This window comes from Pelophylax lessonae (genome assembly GCF_965119305.1).
Source record: "Pelophylax lessonae genome assembly, chromosome: 6".
Lineage (NCBI taxonomy): Eukaryota > Metazoa > Chordata > Amphibia > Anura > Ranidae > Pelophylax > Pelophylax lessonae.
This window is the reverse complement of record NC_138773.1, coordinates 202,500,142-202,513,594: the sequence shown is the minus strand read 5'-3', so window position 1 is coordinate 202,513,594 and position 13,453 is coordinate 202,500,142. Positions and strand designations below refer to the sequence as shown.

The 13,453-nt window shown below is 47.6% G+C and overlaps 2 protein-coding genes across 4 annotated transcripts in view; one reads left to right on the top strand and one right to left on the bottom strand.

The window, feature by feature from the left end:
• The window catches only part of CCNYL1 (cyclin Y like 1), a 121,449-nt gene extending 117,758 nt beyond the window's left edge, over positions 1-3,691 (bottom strand). For all 3 annotated transcript variants that reach the window (XM_082262033.1, XM_082262034.1, XM_082262035.1), the window contains exon 1: positions 3,266-3,691. In XM_082262033.1, the coding sequence (XP_082118159.1) occupies positions 3,266-3,431 (166 nt within the window). In that variant the 5' untranslated portion in view covers positions 3,432-3,691. The remainder of the gene's footprint in view (positions 1-3,265) is intronic.
• Positions 3,692-3,890: 199 nt separating this feature from the next.
• The window catches only part of METTL21A (methyltransferase 21A, HSPA lysine), a 67,316-nt gene continuing 57,753 nt past the window's right edge, over positions 3,891-13,453 (top strand). Inside the window, exon 1 of the mRNA XM_082260578.1 lies at positions 3,891-3,976. The gene's annotated coding sequence lies outside the window, so the exon portion shown is untranslated. The remainder of the gene's footprint in view (positions 3,977-13,453) is intronic.

The window sequence follows — 13,453 nt, the reverse complement described above, 5'->3', positions numbered from 1 at the left end:
TTTTTTTAATTATGACAGCTAGTGGGGGGGAGAGATACCTACTAGCTGTCAGAGAAAGATTGATGGGGTTTTGGGGAGCGGGGGCCGGTTCATTCATGATACATGTTACACCCCGAATATGGATTTAACATGTTACAAAAAGGTGAACTTTTCCTTTAAAGTTCAGGATTTAGAGAGAGAATAAAAAAATACCTCACCTAGGTAGATGCCGCATCAGATGCTGCATCTGTCTCCCGCCGGCTCTGCACTGAGAACTAAGCGATCAAACACAGCTCTTAGCTCAGTTTTCAAAATTCTGTGAGCAGAGAGACCGGAACTGTCAGCCTCCGACCCTCTGTCCTGCCCCTCCAGCATTCACTGCTGAGCTGTGGAGGGGGTGGGAGTGGCTGGCTAGGGTTCCCAGCAGCTCACTGAGAGGCTGAGCCAGCTGCTGGTCCAGGGTTCTGGATGGATCCTGACCACATGTTCAGGATCTTTTCAGAGTCTGGACCGGCTCTGTGATGCTGGGTTTCAGACTGCTGTAGACAGAAACAAACTGCACTCCTGTGATCCTTAAGAGAAGTGTAGCCAAAAAAGCTTTGGCCATACTTAAAGTGGTTGTAAACCACTTAAAGCTTTGCGTGTGCACAGTAGGGAACTAGCTGTGAAGCCGCAAGGCTGGGGTGCCGACATCACGAGATCCCTGGACAGGCAAGTGTCCGAACATTAAAAATCAACAGCTACAGTATTTGTAGCTGCTGACTAGAGCTGCACGATTCTGGCTAAAATGAGAATCACGATTTTTTTGCTTAGAATAAAGATCACGATTCTCTCACGATTCTCGGCGCAACATCATCTTTTACATTATATAAAAAAAAACAATTGGGCTAACTTGTATTTTTTCCCCAAAAAACTGTGTTTGAAAGACTTCTGCACAAATACCGTGTGACATAAAAGATTGCAATGATCGCCATTTTATTCTCTAGAGTCTCTGCTAAAAAAATATATATGTATAATGTTTGGGGGTTCTAAGTAATTTTCTAGCAAAAAATACTTTAAGAGGTTAAACTGCTCTCCCTTACAGCTGGAAGTTCATTCCTTTGATCTAAAGAACGAAAAGATACATTGTAAAGCATTTTGTTTATACTTATCTAGCAGCTTTAACAAGGTTGATAAACATTTGCTGAAGACTTTTTTTTTTTTTTTTACAGCTGTGAGTGAGCAGAAAACGGCTCAGTAAGAATCGAGGACATGCAGTTTAAGATTGTCAGGGGGGTGAATCGAGATCGCGATTTTTTAAGGATTAATTGTGCAGCTCTACTGCTGACCATTTTTTGGTGAGGGGGCTGAAAATCCTTTTTAAAGTGGTTGTAAACCCATCTTGAGAACTTTTACCTATAAGTAAGCCTTTAATAAGGCTTACCTATAAGGTACTGAAAATACCTCCTAAACTTGCACTGTTTAGGAGATATTTACATTGCATGCAGCCATTGACGTCATCGGTGCATACACTCTGAAGAAACGGCCACCCGTGCCATTTCTTCAGAGCCCTGTGCCGTGGCCGGCGGCTCCGGCCAGTAATACAGACATGGTCCGCAGAACCGGAAGGAAGATGGGCGAAGATTGATGCGGCCGCCTGCAGGTAAGTGTCACATAATGTGCTAGTAGGCGATGCATACTAGCACTTTAGGCTTTTACTTTGCAGGGAAGAGGAAAAAAAAAAAAACAGGAAGAGTTTACTTCCTCTTTAACCAAGTTTTTTTTTTCCAGGTTTACAACCACTTTAATAAATATCACTTGAAAACACACAGTAGGAGACAGGCAGAGACTGGAAGCAGGTTACTTAAGACTTCTACAGATGATCCTTTACAAAGTTCACTAGACTGCTGCTGTCCCAGGGCCGCAAGTTGGGTGCTGGGGGGGGGGGGGGGTTTAACTGATAACCGCACTCCAAACTGATAGGAGGGTATCTGATTGGCTCGTATAATGCGTGTGTGCACGCCATTAGCGGATCATGCATTTAGCCATTGCTGGGACATTCATTGGCAATCTGTTACAGGTCTAAATGACATCTTGTAAACAGCTCACACCCACCACCACTACTACTACTATTAATACAACCCAACCAGCAATGCAGAGCCAGGTAGAGGAGCTGGGTCAGTGTGGGGAGCGCAGAGGGGGGAGGGACGAGCGCGGGGTGCGCAGAGGTGGGGGAGGGACGAGCGCAGAGGGGGTAAGGGAAGGGGTGCGCAGGGGGGGGGGGGAGGATAGAGCGCGGGGTGCGCAGAGGGGGGGGGGATAGAGCGCGGGGTGCGCAGAGGGGGGGGGGGATAGAGCGCGGGGTGCGCAGAGGGGGGGGGGGGATAGAGCGCGGGGTGCGCAGAGGGGGGGGGGATAGAGCGCGGGGTGCGCAGAGGGGGGGGGAATAGAGCGCGGGGTGCGCAGAGGGGGGGGGGAATAGAGCGCGGGGTGCGCAGAGGGGGGGGGGGGGGGGAGGATAGAGCGCGGGGTGCGCAGAGGGGGGGGGGGGAGGATAGAGCGCGGGGTGCGCAGAGGGGGGGGGAGGATAGAGCGCGGGGTGCGCAGAGGGGGGGGGGGGGGGGAGGATAGAGCGCGGGGTGCGCAGAGGGGGGGGGGGAATAGAGCGCGGGGTGCGCAGAGGGGGGGGGGGAATAGAGCGCGGGGTGCGCAGAGGGGGGGGGAATAGAGCGCGGGGTGCGCAGAGGGGGGGGGAATAGAGCGCGGGGTGCGCAGAGGGGGGGGGAATAGAGCGCGGGGTGCGCAGAGGGGGGGGGGGATAGAGCGCGGGGTGCGCAGAGGGGGGGAGGATAGAGCGTGGGGTCCGCAGAGGGGGGGGGGAGGATAGAACGCGGGGTGCGCAGAGGGGGGGGGGAGGATAGAGCGCGGGGTGCGCAGAGGGGGGGGGGGATAGAGCGCGGGGTGCGCAGAGGGGGGGAGGATAGAGCGTGGGGTCCGCAGAGGGGGGGGGGGATAGAGCGCGGGGTGCGCAGAGGGGGGGGGGGGGATAGAGCGCGGGGTGCGCAGAGGGGGGGGGAGGATAGAGCGCGGGGTGCGCAGAGGGGGGGGGGGGAGGATAGAGCGCGGGGTGCGCAGAGGGGAACAGTGGGGTGCACAGTGGGGGGGGGGGGCACAGAGAGGGGAGAGTGGGGTGTGCAGAGGGGAGAGTGGGGTGTGCAGAGGGGAGAGTGGGGTGGGGCACAGAGAGGGGAGAGTGGGGTGGGGCACAGAGAGGGGAGAGTGGGGTGTGCAGAGGAAAGGTTCTCACCATCCGGGAACTCGCGGTCGCTGATGTGCTGCAGATGAGGCCCGGGCTCAGTCTCCCCGAGCTCCACTTCCACCTGGTACGGGTCAGCCCGCTCTATCACTCCACGAGCACGGCCGGGCTTAGGACTGGCGTCCGGAGACACACAGCAGGTGACGGTATTCCCCATGGTACCGGAGGCTGGAGACACGGGCCACTCTCCTCCTTCCCCACGGAGGCCTCCCCTTGTAGCGCAGGGCCGGTCACAGCAGAGTCATGGGGAGGCCGGCACCAGGGACAGGAAAGGAAGGGTGTCTGAGGCGCTAGGACGGCCGGGCTGGACGCTGCATCCTCCTCACCTCACCAGCCGGTCCCACGGGAGTCGAGGGCGGGAGCGAATCCGTGACGCAAAGCACACTCCCCTGCAGACGTCACCCCTTCCGTCCTCACACCGGGCATGCCGCTCGGTTCACATTCAACCAATGAACACGGTGCTGGGCGGAGACGGAGTTTGGATTCGGCTGTGAGTGGGGGAGCCCGTTCGAATAGGCGGGGAAAGGTATCACATCCAATGGCAGAAAGGGAACGAGGTGTGAAAGTCCATCGGAATCAATCAACTATAAGCTAGATAGAATACCAAGCACTTTTGTGGGCGTGTCCGAGCCACAGTGAGGCTTGAAGCGCAGCATGTTGTTGTATATTCAATGGTTTCTTAAGATCACAACTGAAAAACTGGTGAGTATCAACACCGAGGCACCGCTACTTGCTCGGATATGGTGAGGGTTGATGTGTTACTGGATTCTTAGAAGTGTATGGGTGGCTTCTGCAAACATGTGGATAGAGTTAGGTTGAAATGTAAAGTAAATCTAGAGCTCGATATGTTTTTTTCGTTTTGGATAGATCGAGGAAGAATTAGAACATCTGTCTGGTTTGCATTGCTGCTTGTGTCCCTGCTGACTAGATAAAAGGAGATCTCCGCATACACTTTAACCACTTTACCACCGGAGGATTTTGCTGTCTTATGTCTGGGCCACTTTTTGCTTTTCGGCACTGTGCGACTTTAACTGACAATTGCGCGGTCATGCAACGCCGTACCCAAACGAAATTTACATCCTTTTTTCCCCACAAACAGAGCTTTCTTTTGGTGGTATTTGATCACCTGTGCGATTTTTACTTTTTGCGCTATAAACAAAAAAAGAGCATAAATTTTGAAAAAATAATATTTTCCACATTTTTTTATATGAAATTCCCCCCCCCCCCCCTAAAAATGTAAAAATCAAAATTTTTTTTCAATTTTCACAATAAGCGTATTTTGATTGGTTTGCGCAAAAGTTATTGCGTCTTCTAACTAAGAGAAAGATTTCTGTCATTTTTGGTGTTTTTTTTTTTAACGAGTAATGGCGGCGATCTGCGATATTTTTTTTTTTTTTTTGCGGGACTGCGACATTGCGGCGGACAGATCGGACCCTTGACTGACATTTTTTACTCTTTTGGGGTTACCAGTGACATTTCTACAGTAATCAGTGCTATAAATATGCTCTGTTACTGTAAAAATGACACTGGCAGGGAAGGGGTTAACTTTATTGGAGAAGGAGGGGTTAATGTATGCCTGGTGCTTACTAACGTGTGTGGGGGGAGGTGACTGAGTGACACAGGGACAGATCGCAGGTTCAGCCAAGCTGAACCCTGCAATCTGTCACTTTCTGTCACTTAGGAGATCCGCCCGCTTTGTTTACACAAGCGGGCGGATCTCCAAATTTGATTCCCCGACGATCGGGGAAGAGCAGCGGCTATCGCCGCTGCTGCTCCTCTGGCCCGACTCCCGCTGTGACTGAATACAGTGGGAGCGAGCCTCCGGCGGCGCGCGAGCGCCGCCCACAAGGGGAGGAGTCCAGCGACATAGGTCTACGTCGCTGGACGGGAACGAGCCACTGTGCAGCAGTAGAGGCACAGTGAGCGGGGGTAAAGTGGTTAATGGTATAACATCTGCATTTTAAAGTGTAAGTCCACCCTAACACTATAATCCCTGCATCTACAGACATCCATGATATAACATTAAAGAGAGTTCCGGCCTCAAAATCGATTTTGGGCCATACGCTTGCTAAGGGGAACCTGAAAAAGAAATGGATAATGGCGTGTTTTTTTTTTTTTTTTTTTGGTCACTTAAGCTGGATACACACTATCCAACTTTTGTGGTTAGATTTCCTTCAGATTTACCTTTTCTATGTAGTGCAAGGGCCTGCCAGATTGCATATAAATTGAAAGTGTTTAGGTTTGACCTCATATTATATGGTTTTGGTAAATCTAAAGGAAAAAGTCTTCAGAAAATCTTATAGTGTGTATGGCCCATTACCTTTATTATAGAAGAAAATATACTCCCCTTCCTTCCACTTCCTCCCTCCGCGGCCCGCGCCGTCACTTCCCGTTTGCGATGATTCCTGGGAGCTGAACGTCATCGCTACCAGGAATCAATGCGCCTGCACCGGCCCCGCTCATCACTTCCGGTGCAGGCGCGGTATTCTCTGCTAAACAGTGCAGGGATGCCGCGCTGCACCGGAAGTGACGAGTGGACCGGTGCAGTGCATTGTGGGACTCCGACATCACGAAGAGGACACGAAGAGGGACGCTGCAGCTTCAGCTGCCCACAGTTCAGAGGCAATTTATTATGGAATGTACTAGCCCTGACTGTCCCGGGGGTATTTTTTAGCTCAAATTGACCCCCGAGGCCGAAACTCCGCTTTAACCCCCCGCCGAGGACACGGCTGACAATGGCTGGCAAATGAATGGGGAGTGACGTCACCCATAGACTTACTATGGGGCTTCCGTTGTCGTTTGTGTCCTCTGCACCCTCTTCCACAGCAAAGCCGCAGATGGCAACTCAGCGTGGAATCGGGTCGGATCAGCTTCAAAAAAGGTATGTACACTGATTTCTTCTTTACAGGGCTAGATAGGTGAGTGTTAGATCGTGGAGGTCTGTATATGCAGGGATTTTAGTGTTAGGGTTGACTTCTAGCTTTTCTCTTTCTTTAACTCTGTATTTTTTTAACTTGCATGTAAATATATTAGGGCTTTAGATTTTGGCCTGATTGTGACCTATATGAGCTTGCAGCTCTTCTCTGTTTTTTTTTTTTTTATTCTGTGTTCTCATTGTGGGTTTGCAATTTCTTTGGCTTGTTGTCTCAACTAACCTTAACCACATCCTGCCCAGTCTAGCACAATGACTGCCAGGCAGTGGTTTCATTATCCTGACTGGGCATCATATGATGTCCAGCAGGATAAGCCGGATGCCCCCGAGGGCACGCAGTGCAGCAATCAGTAGTGCAGTGTGTCGCTCTGACACATCGCATCTCCAATCTCTGTAAAGAGCCTATAATGTAGGCTCTTTACAATGTGATCAGCTGTGTCCAATCACAGCTGATCACATCATAACCAGGAAGTGCCTGATATCGGCTTTTCCTCTAATCACGCTGACAAGGTATGAGTAGAGGAGAGCGGATAGACGGCTCTCCTGACTGGGGGGTCAGCGCATTGATTATTAGTGCAGACCCATAAAGGATGCCCACAAGTTCCCACCAGGGATACCAATCAGTGCCCATCAGTAATGCCTGTCGGAGCCTCCTCATCAGTGCTGCATATTAGTGCCTGTCAGTGAAGGAGAAAACTTACTTATTTACAACATTTTTTAACCAAAATGAAAAAAAAAAACTTTTTTTTTTTTTTATTTTACGTTTTTTTATTTGTCTAGCATAAAATAGAAGAACCCAGTGGTAAACAAATGCCACCAAAAGAAAGCTCTATTTGTGGGGAAAAAAATGATACAAATTTCATAAGGGTACAGTGTTGCATGACCCCGCAATTGTCATTCAAAATGTAACAGCGCTGAAAATTGGCCTTGGCGGGAAGGGGGTGAAAGTGCCCTCTATTGAAGTGGTTAAATAATCACTCCATTCAGACGGAGTTTACTTTTGCTTATTATGACATTGTAAAGTTCTAATTCATTTACTTTCGTCGTTGTACGAATCCACATTAATGTTATGTTTGCAATCCCCATACATGTGTACAGACTGTATGTTATGCAATTGTCATCCCATTGGCTCTGTTATGTATGTTTTAAAGACAATAAAGCCTTTTGTAAAAGAAGACTGGAAACGGGCAGGCGAGTTTGTTTTATTGCCTCTTCTGCAACAAATAGCTGCCTGCTGTCACTTTTTTTTAAATGTAGGTTTAGTTACACGATAAACGGTGTGTCCTAACCCTCTAACTGCCATTTCTTGGACAGCTTGGTCAAAAAATAAGACTAAGGCTGGCCAAACATTGTACAATTTTCCTTTAGATTGACCAAAACCATATAATAGGTCATCAGACCTAAGCACTTTTAACAAAGACTAAGGTATGATTGTCACAAAAATGTCTGGATATAAATAAAAAAACAATTATTTATGAGCTGTCTCTCTCCAATAGCTTTTTTTATTAACTTCATCATCTCCCTCATCTGCAATCTTAGACCAGTTCCCGCAGCCTTGATGACTGAGGGACAGTGCTCTGCTGGAGCATAGAGGAGCGCTATCTGCCTATGGAGAGGAAGATCAGGTAAGTAAAGGTGCTTTTACTCTCCCCTAGAATAAACAAGCAGTTAAAGGGGATGTAAACCCCATTCATAAAATTTGACCTGGGCACCTTAAACTGTAGTGTTTACTTATCTCTCTCCAAAGCCCAAAGTCCCGTGTCTTTCTGCTGCTCCGTTCCTCTGTTATCAGCATTATAACTTATGACAAGTTCTCCAACAGGAGATAAAAGCAGCTGGAAATTTCTGTAGAGGTGGGTGCATAGAGATAGAGTAGCAGAAAGCTGGTCTATTCACAGCACAGCTCTGCATGTTTCTTCCTCTGCCTATGTACCTTTCCTCCAATCAGCAAAGACTCTACACCCAGTGCTGGAACAGGAAGAAACATTTCTAAAACAGTGTGGAAAGCTGAAGACAGCAGATATACAAATACAACCTATGTAGGGAGATTTGTTTCATCATCTGAGGCCGTTCACTTCACTGGGTACATGTAAGGGTTTACATCCACTTTAACCCTTGCAGTGCGGATGCATTTGCAAGGTAGAATTTTCAGATTTCCCAGAGGTGGGCTTTCACTTTGCAAAGATAGTTGACTACCCAAATACGTACAAGGAAAACATTCACATGCTTGGGTGATGGAAGTTGGCAGAGCTTAACTCATTCACTAAGCTCTGGGGAAAATGTAATTGCAAAGTGAGCAGTCTTTTTGTCTTTAGTAAATCAACTCCAAAGACTACCCCTTCTTAGTTGATACAATTGCAAGGTTCCATTAATTTGGTTCTAAACCCTTAGGCCTCTTTCACACATACGGTCCGTTTGTCCGTTTTTCATCCATCCGTTGACGGATGAAAAACGGACATCAATGCGTCTCTATGTAAAAACGGATGACAACAGATGATCATCCGTTTCATCCGCTTCCGTCAATGTCCGTTTTTTCGAACGGATGAATGCCCTATTTTTCATCTGTCAAAAAAATGGATCGGACGAAAAAACGGATGTAAACGGACAAACGGTCCGTTTTTCATCCGTTTTTGCATTTGTAGTGGATGTAAAATAAATGGATAAAAAAGGGATGAAAAATTCATACATTTTGACGTGACTGAACTAACGAACAGAACGGACTGTATGTGTGAAAGGGGCCTAAGGCTCTGCCGTGACTGGGGATCCAACTTGTAAGACCCCAAGTCACGTGACATGTGAAATCCCATGCTCGTCAATGAGAGCTGACTTTAATTAGCACTACTTAAAGCGGAGTTCCGGGCACAGATGTCATTTTTCAATAAGCATACCCCCGGGACAGTCAGGGCTAGCACATTCCACAATGGCTAGCCTCTGATCTGTCCCGGTTCGCACTTACCTTTTAGAAGAAATACTTACTTATAAAATTTCTTCCACAGTGTTTCCATCTCTCTTGTGGGCAGCTGAAGCCGGCGCGGTCCTCTTCTGCGTCTTCTTCCGCGTCTTCTTCTCCCAGAATGCGCCGCACCGGCCCCTCTCGTCACTTCCGGTGCGGCGCCGCATTCCTAAACAGCTTCTGGGCATGCCCAGAAGCTGTTTAGCAGGGGAATGCGGCGTCGCCCGGAAATGACGTGCGGGGCCGGTGCCGTTGCATTGATTCCTGGGAGCTATGACGTTCAGCTCCCAGGAATCATCGCGAGGCAGGAAGTGACGGGGTGAGCCGCAGCTCCGAGGGAGGAAGTACCCTGAGGTGAGTATTTACGATCTACAATTACAAGGTGAGTTTTAAAAAAAAAAACCTAACTATCCAATTCCTTTTCAGGTTATCCAGAACTAGCGGACGGGCACAAAAAAAAACCATCGATTTTGTGCCCGGAACTCCGCTTTAAGTCACTCCACCGTTAGAAAAGGTTCCTTTACTAGTAGGCGACTTCTATCCGACTTGTGCCTATAGACTTTAAGCAAAGTTGCCTCTAAGTCGGATCCTCCTCTATATTGATGGTATTTGGATCTGACATTGCAGGAGGATTACCCAGGCATTCTCAATTGGGTCGCTAGCAAATTGCCAAGAAGTCGCCTGGCAAAGTCACAACATAAGTCGCACGACTTTCAGGTCGCAGCAGTGTGAACTGAATCTAAAGTTTTTTTTTACCTTAACCACTTAATAACTGGAAGGTTTTACCCCCTTAATAACCAGGCCATTTTTATGATACAGCACTGCGTTACTTTAACTGACAAAATTTATGTCCTTTTTTTCCCACAAATAGAGCTCTCTTTTGGTGGTATGTGATCACCTCTGTGGTTTTTATTTTTTGCGCTATAATCAAAAAAATAAAAGACCATTCTGAAAAAGAAAATATAGATATATTTTACTTTCCGCTATAAAACATTCCCAATAAAAAAAAAAATCAAATTTTTTCATCAATTTAGGCCAATATGTATTCAGCTACATATTTTTGGTAAAAAAAATCACAATAATTGTATATTGGTTTGCGCAAAAGTTATCTCGTCTACGAACTAGGGGATAGCTGTTGACTATTAAAAAAAAAAAAAAAACCAAACAAAAAAAAAACACTTATGCCTCATACACACGCACCGATTGTCGGCCGAACGATCGGCCGTCTTTTGTCCAGTGTTGTTGTGTTGGTTGAAATGTGCTCTAGACTGCACACAAATTTTGTCGGCCAACAACAACCAACTACAGAAGTGATGTCATGTGATGGTTTACTTTTCGTGTGTTTTTTCTTCTCTGAGCATGCCCAGTCTTACTCCTCTGACTTTTGTCGGCCGAAATCTGTACTGACTGACAAACAATCGGCCTTTCTGGTGACGGCCAACAAAAATTTTATAGCATGCACACCAGAACTTGTTCGGCCGAAAAGTCGCAGTCGGTTGTCGGAAGCATCATACTAACAAGCCGAAAATCAGCCGATCGGACGTTGACCGTTCATAATGATTTGAGTTTGACGCTTTAAATGTAGATAAAAACCTTAAACTCTTAAGAATGTTATCAATGTTTAAGTATCAAGCACAAATTTGTCTAAAAACCTGTTCGAGCTTGGGTGTGTTGATACAATGGTATTAAGTTTGATGATTCTGTGCTCATGCCTTTTCAGTTTTCACAAGTAAACCTCAAATCTGTCAGATCGCTTTTAAAGTGAAGCAGTGTATAGCTGAAAATAAAAAGTGCAAACCACGTTGCATTTGTCTGCCAATAAGACATGGGAAGAGACAGACAACAAAATGAATTTCCCTAGGTGGAATAATAATGATGTAAGGGGTGCCTGAGGGGTTATACAGTGTTGTAACCTGTCGCAATTAATGAGGTTTTTCTTTTTTGTGGTCAAATCAGTCAAGAGATTGTGTGATTAACCACTTGCCTACTGTGCACTTAAACCCCCTTCCCATCCAGGCCAGCTTTCAGCGCTCTCACACTTTGAATGACAATTGCGCGGTCATGCTACACTGTACCCATATGAAATTTTTATCATTTTTTTCACACAAATAGAGCTTTCTTTTGGTGGTATTTGATCATCTCTGGGTTTTTTATTTTTTACAAAAAAAAGAAAAAAGACAGAAAATTTTGAAAAAAAAAAAACAGTTTTTCTTATTTTCTGCGAGTAAATTTTTCTCCTTCACTGATGTGCGCTGATGAGGCTGCACTGATGGGCACTGATAGGCTGCACTGATGGGCACTGATGAGGTGGCACTTATGGGCACTGATGAGGAGGCACTTATGGACACTGATGAGGAGGTACTAATATGCCGCACTGATGAGCACTGATAGGCGGCACTGATAGGCGGCACTGATGAGCACTGATAGGCGGCTCTGCTGGGCACTGAGAGGTGGCTCTGCTGGGCACTGAGAGGTGGCACTGAGAGGTGGCACTGCTGGGCACTGACGGGCGGCACTGATAGGCGGCACTGGCGGATGGCACTGATGAGCACTGATGGGCAGCACCATCAGTGCCCACACTCAGTGCCCATAGTGCTGCCAGTCAGTGCTCATCAGTGCCTAGATGAGCAGGCACTGATGGGCACTGACTGACAGCACTATGGGCACTGATTGTGGGCATTGATGGGGGGCACTGATGGCGGGCACTGTAGGCACTGAGTGTATGTTTTTTACCTCCTAGTAATCAGGGCACTGGTGATCGGTGCCCTGATTACATTTGTTCTGTGTCCCCGGCGCTGGGCAGCTCTCCCTCCTTCCTCACACTGCAGTCTCTGTGTGAGGAAGGAGCGCTGGCGATGAGAGATGATCTCATATGTTTACATATGAGATCATCTCTCATTGGACGGTCCGATCACGTGGTGAATGGCCGCTGTGATTGGCCATTCACCACGATCTGTGGGACACGGCCGACACAGAATTTCCCCGATGCGCGCTCGCGGGAGCGTGCGGGGAGCATGTTACTGGGAGGCCGTATAAAGACGGCCTCCCGAAAATGTGAGTCCGCGCTGCAGCCGTATATAGGTTGTAGCGCGGATGGGAAGTAGTTAAGTATTGTGGTTTCCTGCACTTTGTACCCTACCAGTGCTCGTTACACTGGCTTACTGAGAATTAGGCTGGGTTCACATATATACATCCAATTCACATAACATGTAAGTGTCAGTAACCATGAATCAGACTGAGACAGAAAATGCTGTAAAACCACACCTTTAATGTAATGGTAAAAATAGTACATAACAGTAAACGTGGGCAAAACATAAGCCAGGGGTCGGAAGCCAAAAACGGGAAGTCAGACAAGCCAGTGATCGGGAAAACAGCATAGTCAGAGGCAGAGGAACAGAATCAGGAACCAGAAGGCACGTTAGCCAGGCAAAGTCTTTCACAGGAACACAGCAGAGAAACTCCAGATATGTTGCCAAGGTGAAGGCAGGAAAGCTATATGAACAAGGCAACTTAAATAGCCAGAATAAGCTGGCTGTAGGCGGGACTGACGAGCAGATAATGATAACCAGGTGAGCCACTTTTTTTTTTTTTTTTTTTTTTTTTTTTTTAAAGCCCGTGGTGTGTGAACACACTCAAAAGACTTGCCACTGAGGAAGCAATGAGTGCGGACTATTAACTGACAGCTGAGCAGCCTGAGCACAGGGAAGAGAGCTGCTGCGAGCCCAGCCCTGACAGTATTAGTGTGATTTAGCTTTTAATGGAGCCAGTTCACACATGTCCAGGGCAGCTGCGGTGTTGTTTTGAATAGGGTCCTGTACAATTTTGTGTCCGATTCAAGTGAAAATTCAGGAAATAATTTGCACCTGAATTGGTGAACAGAAACACACAGGACACCGGACTGCAAACCACAGCCCCAAATATGTGAACCCAGCCTAAGTCTTTACATCTCTGACACCAAAAATAATAGTTAAGTTGTAGTTTAGGCTCACTAAGACCCCTTACACATGGGGCGGGCTCCGTTGGAGTTCGCCTGCCCAACTGGTAATCTTTCCACTGAACCCCGCTCAGTAGGCGGATGGCTGGTACATGTCCTTTCCACTTGTGCAGAATGGACACAGACACAGCCCACTCTTCTCTATGGGTGGGCAAATGTAAAAAGACTGCTTGTTCGTTTACACCCAACAGCCATTTGACCTGCCAGACGGATGGGGATCAGATCCCCATCTATCTCTTTTTGGTGGAAAGGATCGACTTAGATGTCCGAGGGTGTCAACGAACACATGTTCGTTGACTC